This window comes from Chaetura pelagica, unplaced genomic scaffold, assembly GCF_000747805.2.
Source record: "Chaetura pelagica isolate M959 unplaced genomic scaffold, ChaPel_1.0 scaffold117, whole genome shotgun sequence".
Lineage (NCBI taxonomy): Eukaryota > Metazoa > Chordata > Aves > Apodiformes > Apodidae > Chaetura > Chaetura pelagica.
The window spans coordinates 3899450-3913199 of NW_009954185.1; the positions used below are offsets into that span (position 1 = coordinate 3899450).

At 38.1% G+C, this 13750-nt stretch overlaps 1 protein-coding gene across 1 annotated transcript; it reads left to right on the forward strand.

Annotated features, from left to right (window-relative positions):
- The first annotated feature begins 443 nt into the window (after positions 1–443).
- On the forward strand, positions 444–8222 carry GOLT1B (golgi transport 1B). Its single transcript, XM_010002953.1, has 4 exons — positions 444–529; positions 2303–2481; positions 5743–5824; positions 7181–8222. Exons 1-4 carry the CDS (start codon positions 446–448, stop codon positions 7217–7219), a joined length of 384 nt encoding a protein of 127 aa, XP_010001255.1. The 5' UTR covers positions 444–445; the 3' UTR covers positions 7220–8222.
- The last annotated feature ends 5528 nt before the right edge of the window (positions 8223–13750 follow it).

The window sequence follows — 13750 nt, forward strand, 5'->3', positions numbered from 1 at the left end:
TGCAAGACTATGGGAGGTGGAATGCGAGGTCTTGGGAGGATGGGAAGGATCAGGTTACTTACATTGCTGTGCTAAACGTCACAAAGCAGTCTCCTCTTCCATACTATCGTAGCAGTAAATTAGAAGGGGTGTCTTTGCCCTGTGTGTGTATACATGCATGCTTTTTTGTTGCATTCAACTCTGGTGTATAGTTCCAAATATCACTTTTTTTATAAGCAGCTTCCAAGGATATGTCTGTTATTGAAGTAATTGGTATCTACAAGACTTACTGTATTTGTACACTCAGGAAAGCTTTTAGGTGGTCCATAATATAGGCTGAGTTTTCTATAAATTTGAAATGTCTGTAGATTGGACTTCCTAAGTTTTTCACAATTGTTACGCATGAGTTTTTCCTGGTACTGTATTTTGTTACATTCCTACATTTGTTTCCTTTTCAGAGATTGGAATGGGACTGACAGGCTTTGGAGTGTTTTTCCTTTTCTTTGGAATGATACTCTTCTTTGACAAAGCTCTTTTGGCCATTGGAAATGTAAGTGCCTGCTGTTTAGTCGTAGATTCCTCACTGCTAAGAATTAAGTATGTGATATATTACAAATAAATAAAAATAGAAAGTCACAAATTTTAAACTGGATCACAAAAAATATTGTGGCAATTTGGTATAAAGGAAGAGTTATTTTCAGTGATAAGAGTGAATCATTTTTCCTGAGTAAAGAGACAGCAGCTCACATCAATGTAAATGTCATACTTCCAGGTCAGGCCTGCGGTAGGTTGGTCAGAGAAGAAGTAGCTTAGTCAACAGTAGTTATGGTGCTGCAAATAAGATTTTTAGATTCACTGGCATTACTAACACTTTCTATTTGTGGTCTTTTAAGATAACGGCCCAATTTAAGTATCTGATAAGAATAATGTTCTGTACGTGCTATCAAATGTAGCTTTGCTGTGCTTTGTGAGGAAAGAAAGAAGCATGAATTCCTGATAGTCTGGGTATAGAAGAACCATTCACCCTTCACAGAGAGATTTAGTATCTTCAGTTTTTACCACATCAAAATTGTCACTTGAAACAGGATAGAAAATAAATCCTAGTTCTGGTATACAAAATTCCCAATCCAAAGCAAATATAAAATTACAAGGTGTTTTCTGAATGTCATCTTTGTGCCTCTGCTCCTCCCAGTTTTGCCAGCCTGCCAAGAACACAGCCTGGTAGAGGTTTTCATCCTCTGTTGCTGATGCCTTAAAGCCTGTGATGAAAATTGATCCATTTCATCTGTAGCAGCAGAGTCAAATACTGAGATTCACTGAAGGAAAAGTCAAAAGCATGTATATTAGAATGTGAGTGCATTAGTTGAAGCTTTGTTCTGAACTATCAAGTGTATAGTGGAAGCATAAAATATAATGTTATGCTTATTTTTTCTTTTCCTAATGTAAGAAAGATCCTGTTTAGGGAAACTGATGAAAACATAGGTAGGAAGAGTCAATGACAGGCTGTGTGGTAACTAAAGACAATGCAAGAAAAGGTACTGTATCCTTACAGGAAGTTTAGTTTTTAAAAAAAATTATATCAGAAAAAGGAAAAAGTGGTAAGAAAATGCTTTATTAAATAACTTTAAAAAATCAAATTTAATCTATAATCTTGAGTAAATCCCCTTTTCAGCAAAAATGTTGCCCAGTGCCTATAAGCTGAAGTAATTACAAGTGCTGTTGCTAAAGGACACTAGTAGTTCTGACTAGTATGATAGCATTCAGTCTTTGATGGAACTAGTAAATGGTAGGAAGACAACACACAGTAAAAAAAGGAAGTAAAACAAACAAGGTAACTGATAGTACTCTTCAGCTGCTTTCCTTTTTTGGCTTTGCATTGTTCAGTAGTTCAGTACAAGCTGTTGAAGATGTCCATGGTTCAGAACAGAGGTGCTTTTGTAACACATCTCTTCTCAATTTATAGGAACCTTTGCTGTCAGTGGTACTAAACTTTAGTACTGCTTGTGGATAAGGTTTGTACTTATGTTAAAGGACAGATAACTGTTGTCACCAGGTCTTTTGACATGGTTGTATTTGTCAGAGATCACAAAGGTAGACTTTTTTTAAGCATATGAGAGAAGAGCTTTGAAAGCTAGCTACAAATGCTTTGGGATGGACTTTACTGCTGATTTTCTTTAGTAAATTCCTTTTCACCAAATATGTTTTGGTATTAAAAGAAATTGTACAAGAAATGCAATCAAATGTTATAGAATATATGCATGTTTACATCCTAAACTTAGGAAAAAAGCCAATTATATTCCTCTCTTTTTTTGGTCTTTTCTAGGTTTTATTTGTGGCTGGCTTGTCTTTCGTTATCGGTTTAGAAAGGACGTTTAGATTCTTCTTTCAAAAGCACAAAATGAAAGCAACAGGCTTTTTCCTGGGTGGTGTCCTCATAGTTCTCATTGGTTGGCCTTTAGTAGGAATGATCCTTGAAATTTATGGGTTCTTCCTATTATTCAGGTAAGACTTGTTTCAAAATACTTTTCTGTACTGGTGTATCTAGAAACAAATGTATTCATTTTGTGCTGCTGTGTTACAGCAGACAAAACAGCATACTTTAAATGTTTGCTTTTGATAGATTTAATATAAAGCTGTTGATTCACATTTGCAAGAAGTAGAAGGTTGGTAAGGATTTTTCAAGACTCCTATCTGCTAATGTTTGTGAGGCATATATACACTGACTTTGGTAATGTTTATGTCTAACCAAATTGTGAAGATTAAAAGTATATGGGAGCACATATTGTTAGCACTGCCAGGTTTAAATATTTCCTCATTAAAAAGGCAACTTAGACACTTAGTATTTTTTTGCGTGCGGAGCTTGTTCTTCAAGAAATGGGGCAAAATACTGTATTACCAACATCCTAGGTCTTTAACCTTACCATTTCATTACTATGGTAGCCCATTGAAAAGATGTTTTCTGGCACGTTTCATTGCACTTGTGCCCTAGTACAGTCAGAACTGATGGTTTTGGTTAGCATTATCTGGACTGAATTAAAGAAAGATGTCAGTTCTTTTCAAACAGGAATCTTGATGCATGTTACAGTTTTCAGAATGTGTCGTTTAACTTCTTTATAAATACGATGGCAATGGTGAAAGAATTTTACTTGTTCCAACCTGTATATCTGTATTTTATCTTTATTTCCATCGTCGGAGATCCATAGTTGAGTATAGAACAAAGTATGCTAATAAGTAAGAAGGGAGGCTTTTAGTTGTTCTTTGGCTTCTGTTCAGATTAAGACTGTTCCATTAAGGTTTATTAATCTACTAACAGACCCCTAAAATATTTTTTAAGTGTTTAGCACCTAGCTAAGTGATACACTTTCTGTTAACCAAAATCAAACCACTGTTCTCATGGCACCTATTCATTCCACTCAGAAAACTTGTATGTTAATCTCATATTTAGTTTACATGTTTAAAGAAAGTCTTAACTTGGCTTTTATTAGATGTTTCTTATTCATCTACGCTATTACTCTGACCTCTCTCACTGCAAGTGTTTTGAAAACCACGGTACTTTACTGAGCATAATACTTGCATGTCGTGCTTGGGTTTAATCAGCCAGTACAAAGCAAGTAGTGTGTTTCCAACCAAACACCCCTGCTTTTAAAAGATCTTAAAAGAATTATAACTTACTATGTTAAGCAGGTATGGTTATGGGTTATCTATTGATGCTAGCCGAGGGCTTAGCAGGGTAATACAATGTTGAAGGGATTATAGAAGGTCACTAGGACTATTTTAGTCAGAAGAGTATCATAAGTTATAGATAATTCCAGATGTGAATGTTTATCTATTTTAATTTAATACATCTCTAAGCCATCTTTTCTAGTGCTTAATAGTTCTTAGAATCTAACTCCCTTGTTACAAAGTTAAGAAGTTACCCCAAACAAAGCTCTTTTGCTTCAGTCTTGTTAATTTCAACCATTATCATGATGTTGGCAACTTCCATCATATTGAATAACTTAAAAATGGAGAGTTTCTTCAAGCATCATTTTATACAATTCCATGGGATATTGCTGTTTGTTGCATAACACAAAACTTCCTGGTTGCCATTGGTCTCTGTAGTACATAATCTTCTTAAACACAAGAAATACCAGATCAACTTATGCACCTTTGGTTTTATTAGGGAGTGTGTTGTGAGAATGGGCATTTCCATATATCCTAATGATTCTAGTCATGTGGATTACCAGGACATTTATACAGAAAACCTGTGTATTTATCAAGAGCAATTTATCAGTTCTAGTAACTTCAACTGAGAGGAGGATAGCTCAAATGTAAAACACTGTATTGTGTTTTTTTCAATCTCTTGATATTTAGACCACAGAACCAGTTCTATTAGGTGTTCAGATCTCTCTAGAATCTTTAGTCATAGGTTGTTGTCTTGCGTATCTCAACTACTTCTACACAGTCACCTTTCATACATCCTGAAGCAGTAATGGCAGAGCCCCTGTTGTCCACAAAGCAGCGGTTAGGTACTAGTGATCAATAAAATTTAAATTACAGAATTGAAAGGATATTTTTTAAAATGCATCTGACTGAAGTGAGAGACAATTATTATTTTACTCTGGTTTAAATCTAGAGTGTCTTTCACTTCTTGTCTCTATTTAAGATGCTACCACAAGTTTTCCATCAGAGGTCTTGTCTTTTGTCATACATTCATATGCCCAGATTGCTTTCCATGGAGAAGGTTATTTTGGGATAGTATCTCTTGTACTCTCTGCTGCTTTTGGAGCCTTGTTCAGATTACAAGCATCCAAAGTTATGGCTAACAATATTGTCCTGGCTATACTGACTATTCCCTATTCTTGGCTACACCAGTTATTTTAGTCTGTTGCAAGTAGTTTTTGTGTGCCCTGCATCACATCTTACTGGACCACTGAAATGATCTGATTTTTAAAAGGACAAGCAAATCTTCTGTAAAAACTTTATTATCCAGCAAATTACACAGTGTAGTGAAGAAGATAATGAGTTGTGAAACTTTACTCTTACACTGTTGAAGTCTCATTACACGTTAATCCTTATTCTACATGAGGAATGTATAGATCAATAAGAGAGAATTCAGAATGCCACCACTGGCTGAATTGCTGCAGTTTGCAAACAGCTGAGGTGTTGCCATAGAAAATTTGTTTTCTTGCTGCAGAGATGAAGTTAGCAGTGCAGGGAACTACACCATAGCAGCTATGCTGAGCAACATCCCCTGGCTCATGATTAAAATCCCTGACTTTACATAAATTTGGCAAATCAGTGAATACACAATTCTGTCATGCTTAATTTTCTTTAATTAATGCCAAGAGTATCATGTGGTTTCCAAGGGAATTACTCTGAATTGACTTCAGTTGTTTTTAGATTGGGTATTGTAAGAATGTATTTTGTATAATATGAAAAGAAATTATCTCAAAATATGTATGGTAATTTTGAGAAGTTAGTTGGAAGCATGGTTCTGTTGACTAAGCTGGGTATTCTTTAGTTATTTCTGAAGAGTTCACTGAGGTTGCTAGCTATGAAGAAAATTAAGTCAGTTTAAAAATTAGGTGCTTATTTCCTGTTTTTTTTCCCTTTCCCTGTTGAGTTTATGTTGATATATTTGGTAAAATTAATGTGCTGCTAGCAAGTGATAAAATTTATCTAATACTGGTTTAAAAATACCTCCTATTTCTTAGTTTTATAGCAATATGATAATAGTTTAATTATAAAAGCTAATACAATCCTCTTATATCTTACCTAAAGGGGGTTCTTTCCTGTGGTGGTTGGCTTTATTAGAAGAGTTCCAGTTCTTGGATATCTCTTGAATTTACCTGGTATAAGCTCGGTAAGTGGTACTTCATACAAAATTTGAAGCTTGTACTGTTTTTTATTCTGTTGTTATAGCAGTAGTAGAAATGCATCAGAAGTAAAGCAAATACAATTTAGAGTAGTGATTTTGAGTGTATTTCTGTGTAGTTCTTGCATCATACAGATAGCCTGCATTCCCAATGAGGGACTTCTAGGTGTAAGAGGAACAAAAGGATACCTTTGAAGAAGCTGCCCCTGATTACACGTTGTGATATGGACAGAGCCCTGGATTGTGATGCAGAACGCTGGGCTTCTGCCTCCTGCTTCACTCTTGGCCCTAGATGATGAGATAGGTGAATTGTGCCACCATCTTGTGCCCCTTCTGTCTGTATGATGAGGAGGACACTGTTCTTCTTTGTGTAGTATTAGCATTTGTTATTAGCATGAAAAGTGTAAAACCAAAACCAGTTCAGTTCAATGTTAGGGTGCAACTTGTATGATGAATGCAGAAACTCTCACAAGGCATAATCATTCATCAGGTGTATTTATGAAGGACCACTGCACCTAATGACATCTTGCTATTTGCTAGGGTTATTATTTTTTTTTAATGCAGTTTTCTATTTTCTTAACCAAACAGCCAGGGATTTGAGGACAATTAAGAGGTGCTAGAAAGGTGGTAATCTAGAGTGTTTCAGTCAACTACTTTTACTGTGCTAATTTCTATATGTATTTTAACGCAAGCATTTCTAACCCTAGTTTTGAAAGCAAGTTTTAATAGTTACTACTAACAAATTATTATGGGATATAACTTAGATGTGCACCATCTGTTTTGTAAAAATTAGTGTTCAAGGTCATCTCTTCCAATCTTAGGCCAAGTTCTGGCTCATAATTCATGATCAATTGAATATTTAATTTGTCAATTGATCTTACTTTAGTCACATTTAATTTGATCATAATGGGGTTAAATCTTGCTTTAAAAAGATAATTGTTAATGTTTTATTCAAAGCCTACGTAGGCTCAGAAGAGAATCCACAGTAATGGTCAGTTGAATTATCTTATTTGGTCTACTAATGCATGTATGGCTGATACTATATTGTTTTGTTTTAATCATTAAGCTAGCAGTGTTACCTGCATTCCTCTATTTCCTTTTTCATTCTGTTGCATCTTCATGTTGCACTGTTAATGTCTATATGAGAAAAACATGTCATGCAGAAACACAATTGCAATGTAAGATTTTTAATTTTCACAAACTTAAGTCATGAGACCTTGGTGAGTACTATTTGACTCATTTTTAGTTGCATACTAACTGCAATTAGTAAGTAGTATTTGAGAGTAACTTCACTGTACATAAATGTCATGCAACTTAAAACCTTTCTTGTCTTCTTTTCTACAGCTTGTAGATAAAGTTGGAGAAAGCAACAACATGGTATAATGACGAAAGGGCAGAAGACTGATTCTAAACTTACTGTATTATTTATGAAATCCTTTTGAAGAATACTCAGCACAAAGATTATGTTGTGTACAAAGGAAAAGCTTGTTACATTCTTTACATAACAGTTTAATTTAAAATGTATAGTCAACAATATACATTAGAAAGGAAGCTCAGCAAGTATGCTTCTAGGAAAGTAACTCCAGAGTTCAGGAAGTAAACTGAAGAGGTGAAAGTCGTGGAATAACCCAGGTTACAACTGTTAAAGACTATTTCTGTTGGTTTTGGAAAACATGCTAGAGGCAATGAACCCTTGTGGAATTAACAGTGCCTGTACTTTACCTCCTTATTTTGAAGGTGCAGTAGAGCAAACAGGCCTACATTTTTAAGGGTGACCCAAACTTATCCAACCCTCTGCTTGCTATCCTCAGAATGCAAAAAAACAGAGAGAAAACTTCTTGTGTAACAAGATAATGCGTTTTTGCATGAAGGTTAAGATGACTATTCATCTTTAAGTGTATTATGACAAAAAAAAAAGGAAACCCTACACGGTTCTGTTTGTAAGCATTTTTGTAAATATGTGGCTGAAATAAAACATTGTTATCTTAATGTTTCAAAGCCAGATATAAGTTGATTGTATTTGCCTTCCATTTTGGAATATGCAAAAGGTCAATCTTCAGTAACTTCAGTCTTAAATGTTGGTTCTGAACATGTACAAGAGGGAACTCTGGAAACTGACTTGCACTCCTTCCAGTTTGTTCTCCTTGAGTCATGAGTGTTACATGTGCATCCTGATAAGAATGTAGCCCCTTGTCACTAACATGAAATCTTTGAAATATGCTTAGTTCACAGAAAAATGCATTTGGTTAAGGTGCTGATGTGAACCCTGTGAATTGTTTCTTCTCAAAATTTGAACCTTTGTTTTTAAATAGTTTGAAGCTGAAGTTTCTTTGTTTACTCTGGAACTACAAATTTATTTTTTACAGTAATAAAATGAAGACTTAAAGTTCTGTGTATGTGAGTCTTTGGGGAGAAAGTTGAGCTAATGGGGCTAACTAAAAATCAAGTGCCAATCTCCGTATGTTTTGTAACTTGTTACTTGGGTTATCTTCAAATAATTTAAAACTTCTATTAGTCACAACTACGACTTTGCTAGAAGATCTTGACTAACCTGGAATAAATGTCCCCTACTAATGCAAGGGTCACTTTTCTGCTTCTATTGGAATGTTAAACATTGTGCACTTTCAATAGATTTAGTTATGTAGTGTCCTCACCTAAGAAAATATGACCATTAAGTTAACTGTATATGTGCAGACTTTGGAGGTTTCTGTTGTTCTTTAACTTTCTCTTCACTTAAATGTAAACCTAAAAAAATTACCAAAATGGAATGTTAGTAATTCAAGTATTTATGTAGTCTTAAAGGTCTAATGACTGTTCTTTATTATGCAGTTAAAATTGGTATTTTCCAAAATAACTTCTAAGTTAGGAAGAGTCCTTGTATACCAACTCTTTTGGAAGTTGCTAAGAAGTTTATTTATATTGGACATTTTCATTACAATTGTATAGTAGCCACAATCTACTATTTCAGATTTATAATTTGCTTCCTTCTTGAACAAAAAGATTCTGTGAAAGAAAAAAAAAAAAGCCATTATATTTACAATAAATAGCATCTGAAAAATCAGTGGGTTTATTTTGCAATTTACAAAAATTGGCTATATTTGTCTGATGGTATGTGTGTTATAGTTTACAGATGGGACTAAATATGACTTGTGGCTTCTACCTCAAGAAATGAACCCATTTTAACTGCTTCTGTAGATCTGCTGTTTGTTAAAATGATTTGAGAATAATACTACGGCAGTTTAGCAAACTCTCCTTGTTTGCTTTGGTAGAACACTAGTCTGTACTGTGGGAATCAAGTACTGTTTAAAGCAAACTGTTCATCATTTACATTAGAAGTCACCTACCTGAAGATTTTTGTTCTTTTCTTGAAAAATAATGTGATGGGAAAGGTGGGTTGTACCACATGACTATGGAGCTCTGACTGAAAGCAAATTGCTTTGTAAGCCTAAGTGCTCCATCAATAAGAAATCTGATTATATTTTTCAGAGGTGACAAATGTGTTGCTGTATATGATCTTTTAGCCGTCTGAAATGCCAGAATATAGGCAGTTCATCTCACTTCTGTTTAATTGTTTTAAATCAAACATCATTTTTTGTCAAATGTGAACTGTTCTGAAAAGATTCTGAGGGAACAAAATTGTATATTGAATTTAGCATAGACTTTATCTCTTGAGGTAACATTGTCTTTGAGACAGTTTTGCCGAGATAAATGTTGATCGCAGCAAAGGTCAAAACGACTTAGCCTTAAAGTGTTTCTGTCGTTGTAAAAATATCTTTAACAGAAACATGCTTAGAAAATTTCCCCTTTTAAATGTAGTTTGTAATTGCTGCTTTGAAAAGCTTAAGGATGGATCTTATTCTGAGCAAATGAATATTGTAAATATCCTTGTCATACCTTGAATAAATGGGTACCTTTTTTCTATTATTTGTATTTGTGTCTCTTTGCATACACGTTAGTGTTTTTACAATTTTTCCTTCCCAAAGGTTAGGGAGTTCATGCTGTTGCTGCTTTGCTATCTTGCACTGTTGTGATTTTTGTAGTAAATAGAGTCTTTGATTAATCTTAAATGAAAAGATTTCCTCTTTCTTACCATAAACCTTTTAATAAACATTCCCCTAGTTATTCAAGTCCCAGTTTCAAACATCACACGAAAGTATGGAAATCCCAGTTATGTGAGAAGTAGTTTCTTTGTTGCTTTTTTTGAGGAAATAACTGAAACTTCAGGAGAAAAAGTGCACATGTCTAGAACTTAGAGCAGGTTCTAGTTCCTGTGCTTTCAGGTTAGTTCAAGTATATGAGCATAAGTTCTCTGTATTCAAGAGTCGTGTGATAACATCATTCTGTGGTGCTCTGTAAGCTTGGGATTTTCACAGGGGGAGTAGAACAGCAAATCAGGGCTTTTAATTGGTTGTTGAGGAGTTGTTTTAGTGCTGTGTGCCAGTTAATGCCCTAAAACTACATTTTGACTGAAGTTCCAGCCTCTCCACTAACTTTTACTGAGGTTGGTTCTATCCTAAGAATTCCAAAGAATTAGCCCTTAATTTCAAAGGAAAATAACTCAGATCTAGTTGTATTTGTTAAACTAGGAGAGATATAATGCCAGTGTAGCTCATGGCCAGTTACTTTCAGTGAACACTTTCCATTTATTAATCAGGAATACTCTGACTTTGTTACAGCTCATCATATGGTTGGTACCACTGTAGTTTAGAGCCTATGTCAAAAGCATTGGAAAGACAGGAATCTTCTCTGCAGTAGATGTCAAAGGCAAGGTTTTATTAGTTTACTTTAAAATAATTTCCTTGCTAGATTCCAAGGTACAGACTCACTTAATTGTTGCCTTTCTGGTTTGCTTAATCATCAGGATGGAAAGTAGAGTTCATGTTCCTAAACCAAATATAACAGGTGTATCTCCCTGCTGGCTCTTCAGATGTCACTGCCAGCCCCTGGACTCCTGTCTGTTTCTGCCATGTCCTGGCTTTCTTTGGCTGTTAATTCTACTCTTCAGATTGCCATTACCAGAGAAACACCCAGCAGAATTTGGCATTTGTGGCCCATTTGGCCTGAGCTTCACCCCTCTAGTGTTGGTCTTGGCATATTAAAGCATCTTTCAGAAAACTTGGATCTCGTGCTCAGTCCAACAAAGTTCCTGCAGCTGCTGAAATCCCTCACCAAGCCTCATTTCAGCACAATTATGATATAGTAAAGCATCCTTCTCAAATATGTAACAATTTACAGAAAAATTAACGGTACTGATGTGGAATAATTTTGTGTGGAATGAAATATCTCAAACTGTAGTGATTGATAATTTATGATGTTGCTTACAATCTATTTCTAGAAAAGCACTGATGTGTTTTTTACCGCTCCTAAATGTGTCTATTTTACCTGCTGAAGTAGTGCATGTCTGGAGGTGTACTTGCTGAAAAGCATGTGTTCCTATACTTCCTAGCAGACACCATTTTTCATTGAAGTGGTAGTAGGACTGCATTGCTGGGAAGTGTAATGGATCTATAAAAATTCACAGGTTTGACATATCTGACTGCATGTGATGCCAAAAGCTCATTAAAGCACTGGGGTTCTATCGGACTTGCTGCATACAGGAGGAATGTCTCTACTGAAATGGCAACAGCGTTTGACCTACTGTGTAGTACAGCAGTGTAGGTCTCTGAAGTCCAGGAGTCGAGATGTTCATAACGGAGAACTGGGCTCTGACCATCCAGTTAGCGGTGCAGCCGACCACGGGCAAAACATGAGTGACCCACACGCTTTGTATTCCTTTTTTCGGTGCCCGACTCTGAACCTCTGGGTCGGGCCCGCACCGTCCCTTCTGCAGTCGGGGCGGCGACGGTCACCGGGCGGGCTGAGGGCGCTCCGGGGCCACCAGGGGGAGCCACGGGGAAGAGAAACGCCGGGGGCCGAAGGGCGGGCGGTGCGAGGTGCTCACCAGCCCCTGCGAGCACCGGCACCGAGCCTGTGCTGCCCGGGAACCTCAGGTAGCAAGCAGGGCTATACCTGCCAAGCCGGGGACTGCAGAGCGTGTAGTGATGTCTCGTGGTCGAGGGTGAATCACAGAATGGTAGGATGGTTTGGGTTGGATGGGACTTTAAAGATCGTATAGTTCCCACCTCCCTGCATGGGCAGGGACACCTCCCACTGGACCAGGTTGCTCAAAGCTCCATCCAACCTGGCCTTGAGCACTTCCAAGGAGGGGGCACCCACGATTTCCTTGGGCAGCCTATTCCAATGTCTCACCACCCTCATAGTGAAGAATTCCTTCCTAATGTCTAACCTAAATCCACCCTCTTCCAGTTTAAAGCCATTACCCCTTCTCCTATCACTACATGCGCTAATAAAGTCTTCCACAAAGACCTGCCTCTCCAGAGCCCCTCATCAGGCACAGCCCTTAGAGAAACAGCAGCATCAGTGCTTTCTGCAAGCCTGGAAAGCAGATGAAAGCATGACATGGTGCTGGAGAAAGCCCAAAGCATAGAATTAAAATGACCAAAGGTTTGAGAATTACAAAAAAGAAAAGAAGCATTGGGTGCAACATGCTGAAGGAAACCCAGTGTTTCCAAGGGGCAGGGGGTAACCTGTGCTGGATAGGGTCAAGGTGTGGGGCTTTGTAGGAAACACAAAACACACTCACCAACCTTCCTGTAGTTTTCCTCAAGTCTCTTAATCTCCAGGCAGATCTTGACCTTTGACTCTTTGCAAAATCTAATTTATTGGACCTAGCTGAGCTGTCTGCCCTGAGACAAGATCAATGAGCAATTCCTAATAAGGGCCAGTTTCTCTGCAGGGATTCTGAACAAAGCCTTTGGAAACAGCTCTCTTTGGTGCTTGTCCCTGCAGGAATGTGTGTTTGGTGACCCAAATAGAAGGCATTCAGGTGCCAGCTGCTTGCAGAGAGATCCAGGGGAAGACTTCTGCTCAGTGAGCAGTGGTGGGGGATATGGCACCAGCAGAGCCAAGGTTAGCCTCCCAGCCTTCACACTTGCTTCTCTTTAATGTTATGCATGATGGCATCTGTCTTCCCCTGCAGGTCGATGTCTTTCAGATTCTCTAGGGTGCTGAGGTGCTCAGAGGAAATGAAGGAGCCACGGCTGGCAACCTTGCTCCCTTCAAGCTCAGAAGGGAGTCTTCCGAATGGCCTGGCTGACTCACTTTCACCATTAGCCATCTAACTTATGTGGAGAATTATCCTCAGCTAGCTCACCCACACCAGGAACAGTCACAACAGCCCAACATGCGGAGTGTTTCCCCTCTCTTACTTTTCTGTCAGTTTTTAATCCAGCCCGAGTGAGGGGGAAGTAAATGACTTACTGGTTATTAAATCTCGGGAGTTACCTTGGATGAAGAAAATGGGCTGGAGAAGAATCATGGCACTTCCCTTAAAAGGTGAAGAAGTGGGCTGATTTTGATGAGAGCTCAGGACCCGGGTGGCCTGGGTGCTGGGGCCTCAGACGGCCCAAGCTGAGGGTCGTCCTGCACCTGCCTTGGCCTCTGCTCCGCGGCTGCCACCTGCGGCATCTCCCTGCAGCCCCATCTCCGCTGCACCTGAGCTAATTCATGTCAAACCCTTCTGAGGGCCTTGCTTTTTGAGCCTGCTTGACACCTTATCTTCTGTGGGTGGGTGAGGGAAGCCAGCCCCAGCCTGGCAGGACTGTGGGGGCAGTGGTGCGGAGCTGAGGGAGCAGAGGCAGCCTGGAACCTTCTGGAAGTGGCCTGTGTGGAGGGGCCTGCCCTGCTGAGTAGGTGAGTGCCTAGAGAAGTCTGTAAGAAGTGTTGGTAACAAACTCTGTTATTGGTTAATTCGCAGGGCATCATAGTTTTCTTGCCTCTCAGGGCAGAAATAAGTGACATATTCAAGAGTTTATTTTGGAGGAATGTGTAAAATGTTATTTCCCTGAGTGGGTG

Bases quoted from the DNA above. Each gene is read 5' to 3' on its own strand.
- GOLT1B (XM_010002953.1), top strand. From the start codon at position 446: ATGGGACTGACAGGCTTTGGAGTGTTTTTCCTTTTCTTTGGAATGATA. The intron at 530-2,302 runs GTAAGTGCCTGC...GGTCTTTTCTAG, and splicing joins CTCTTTTGGCCATTGGAAAT to GTTTTATTTGTGGCTGGCTT. The intron at 2,482-5,742 runs GTAAGACTTGTT...TCTTACCTAAAG, and splicing joins GGGTTCTTCCTATTATTCAG to GGGGTTCTTTCCTGTGGTGG.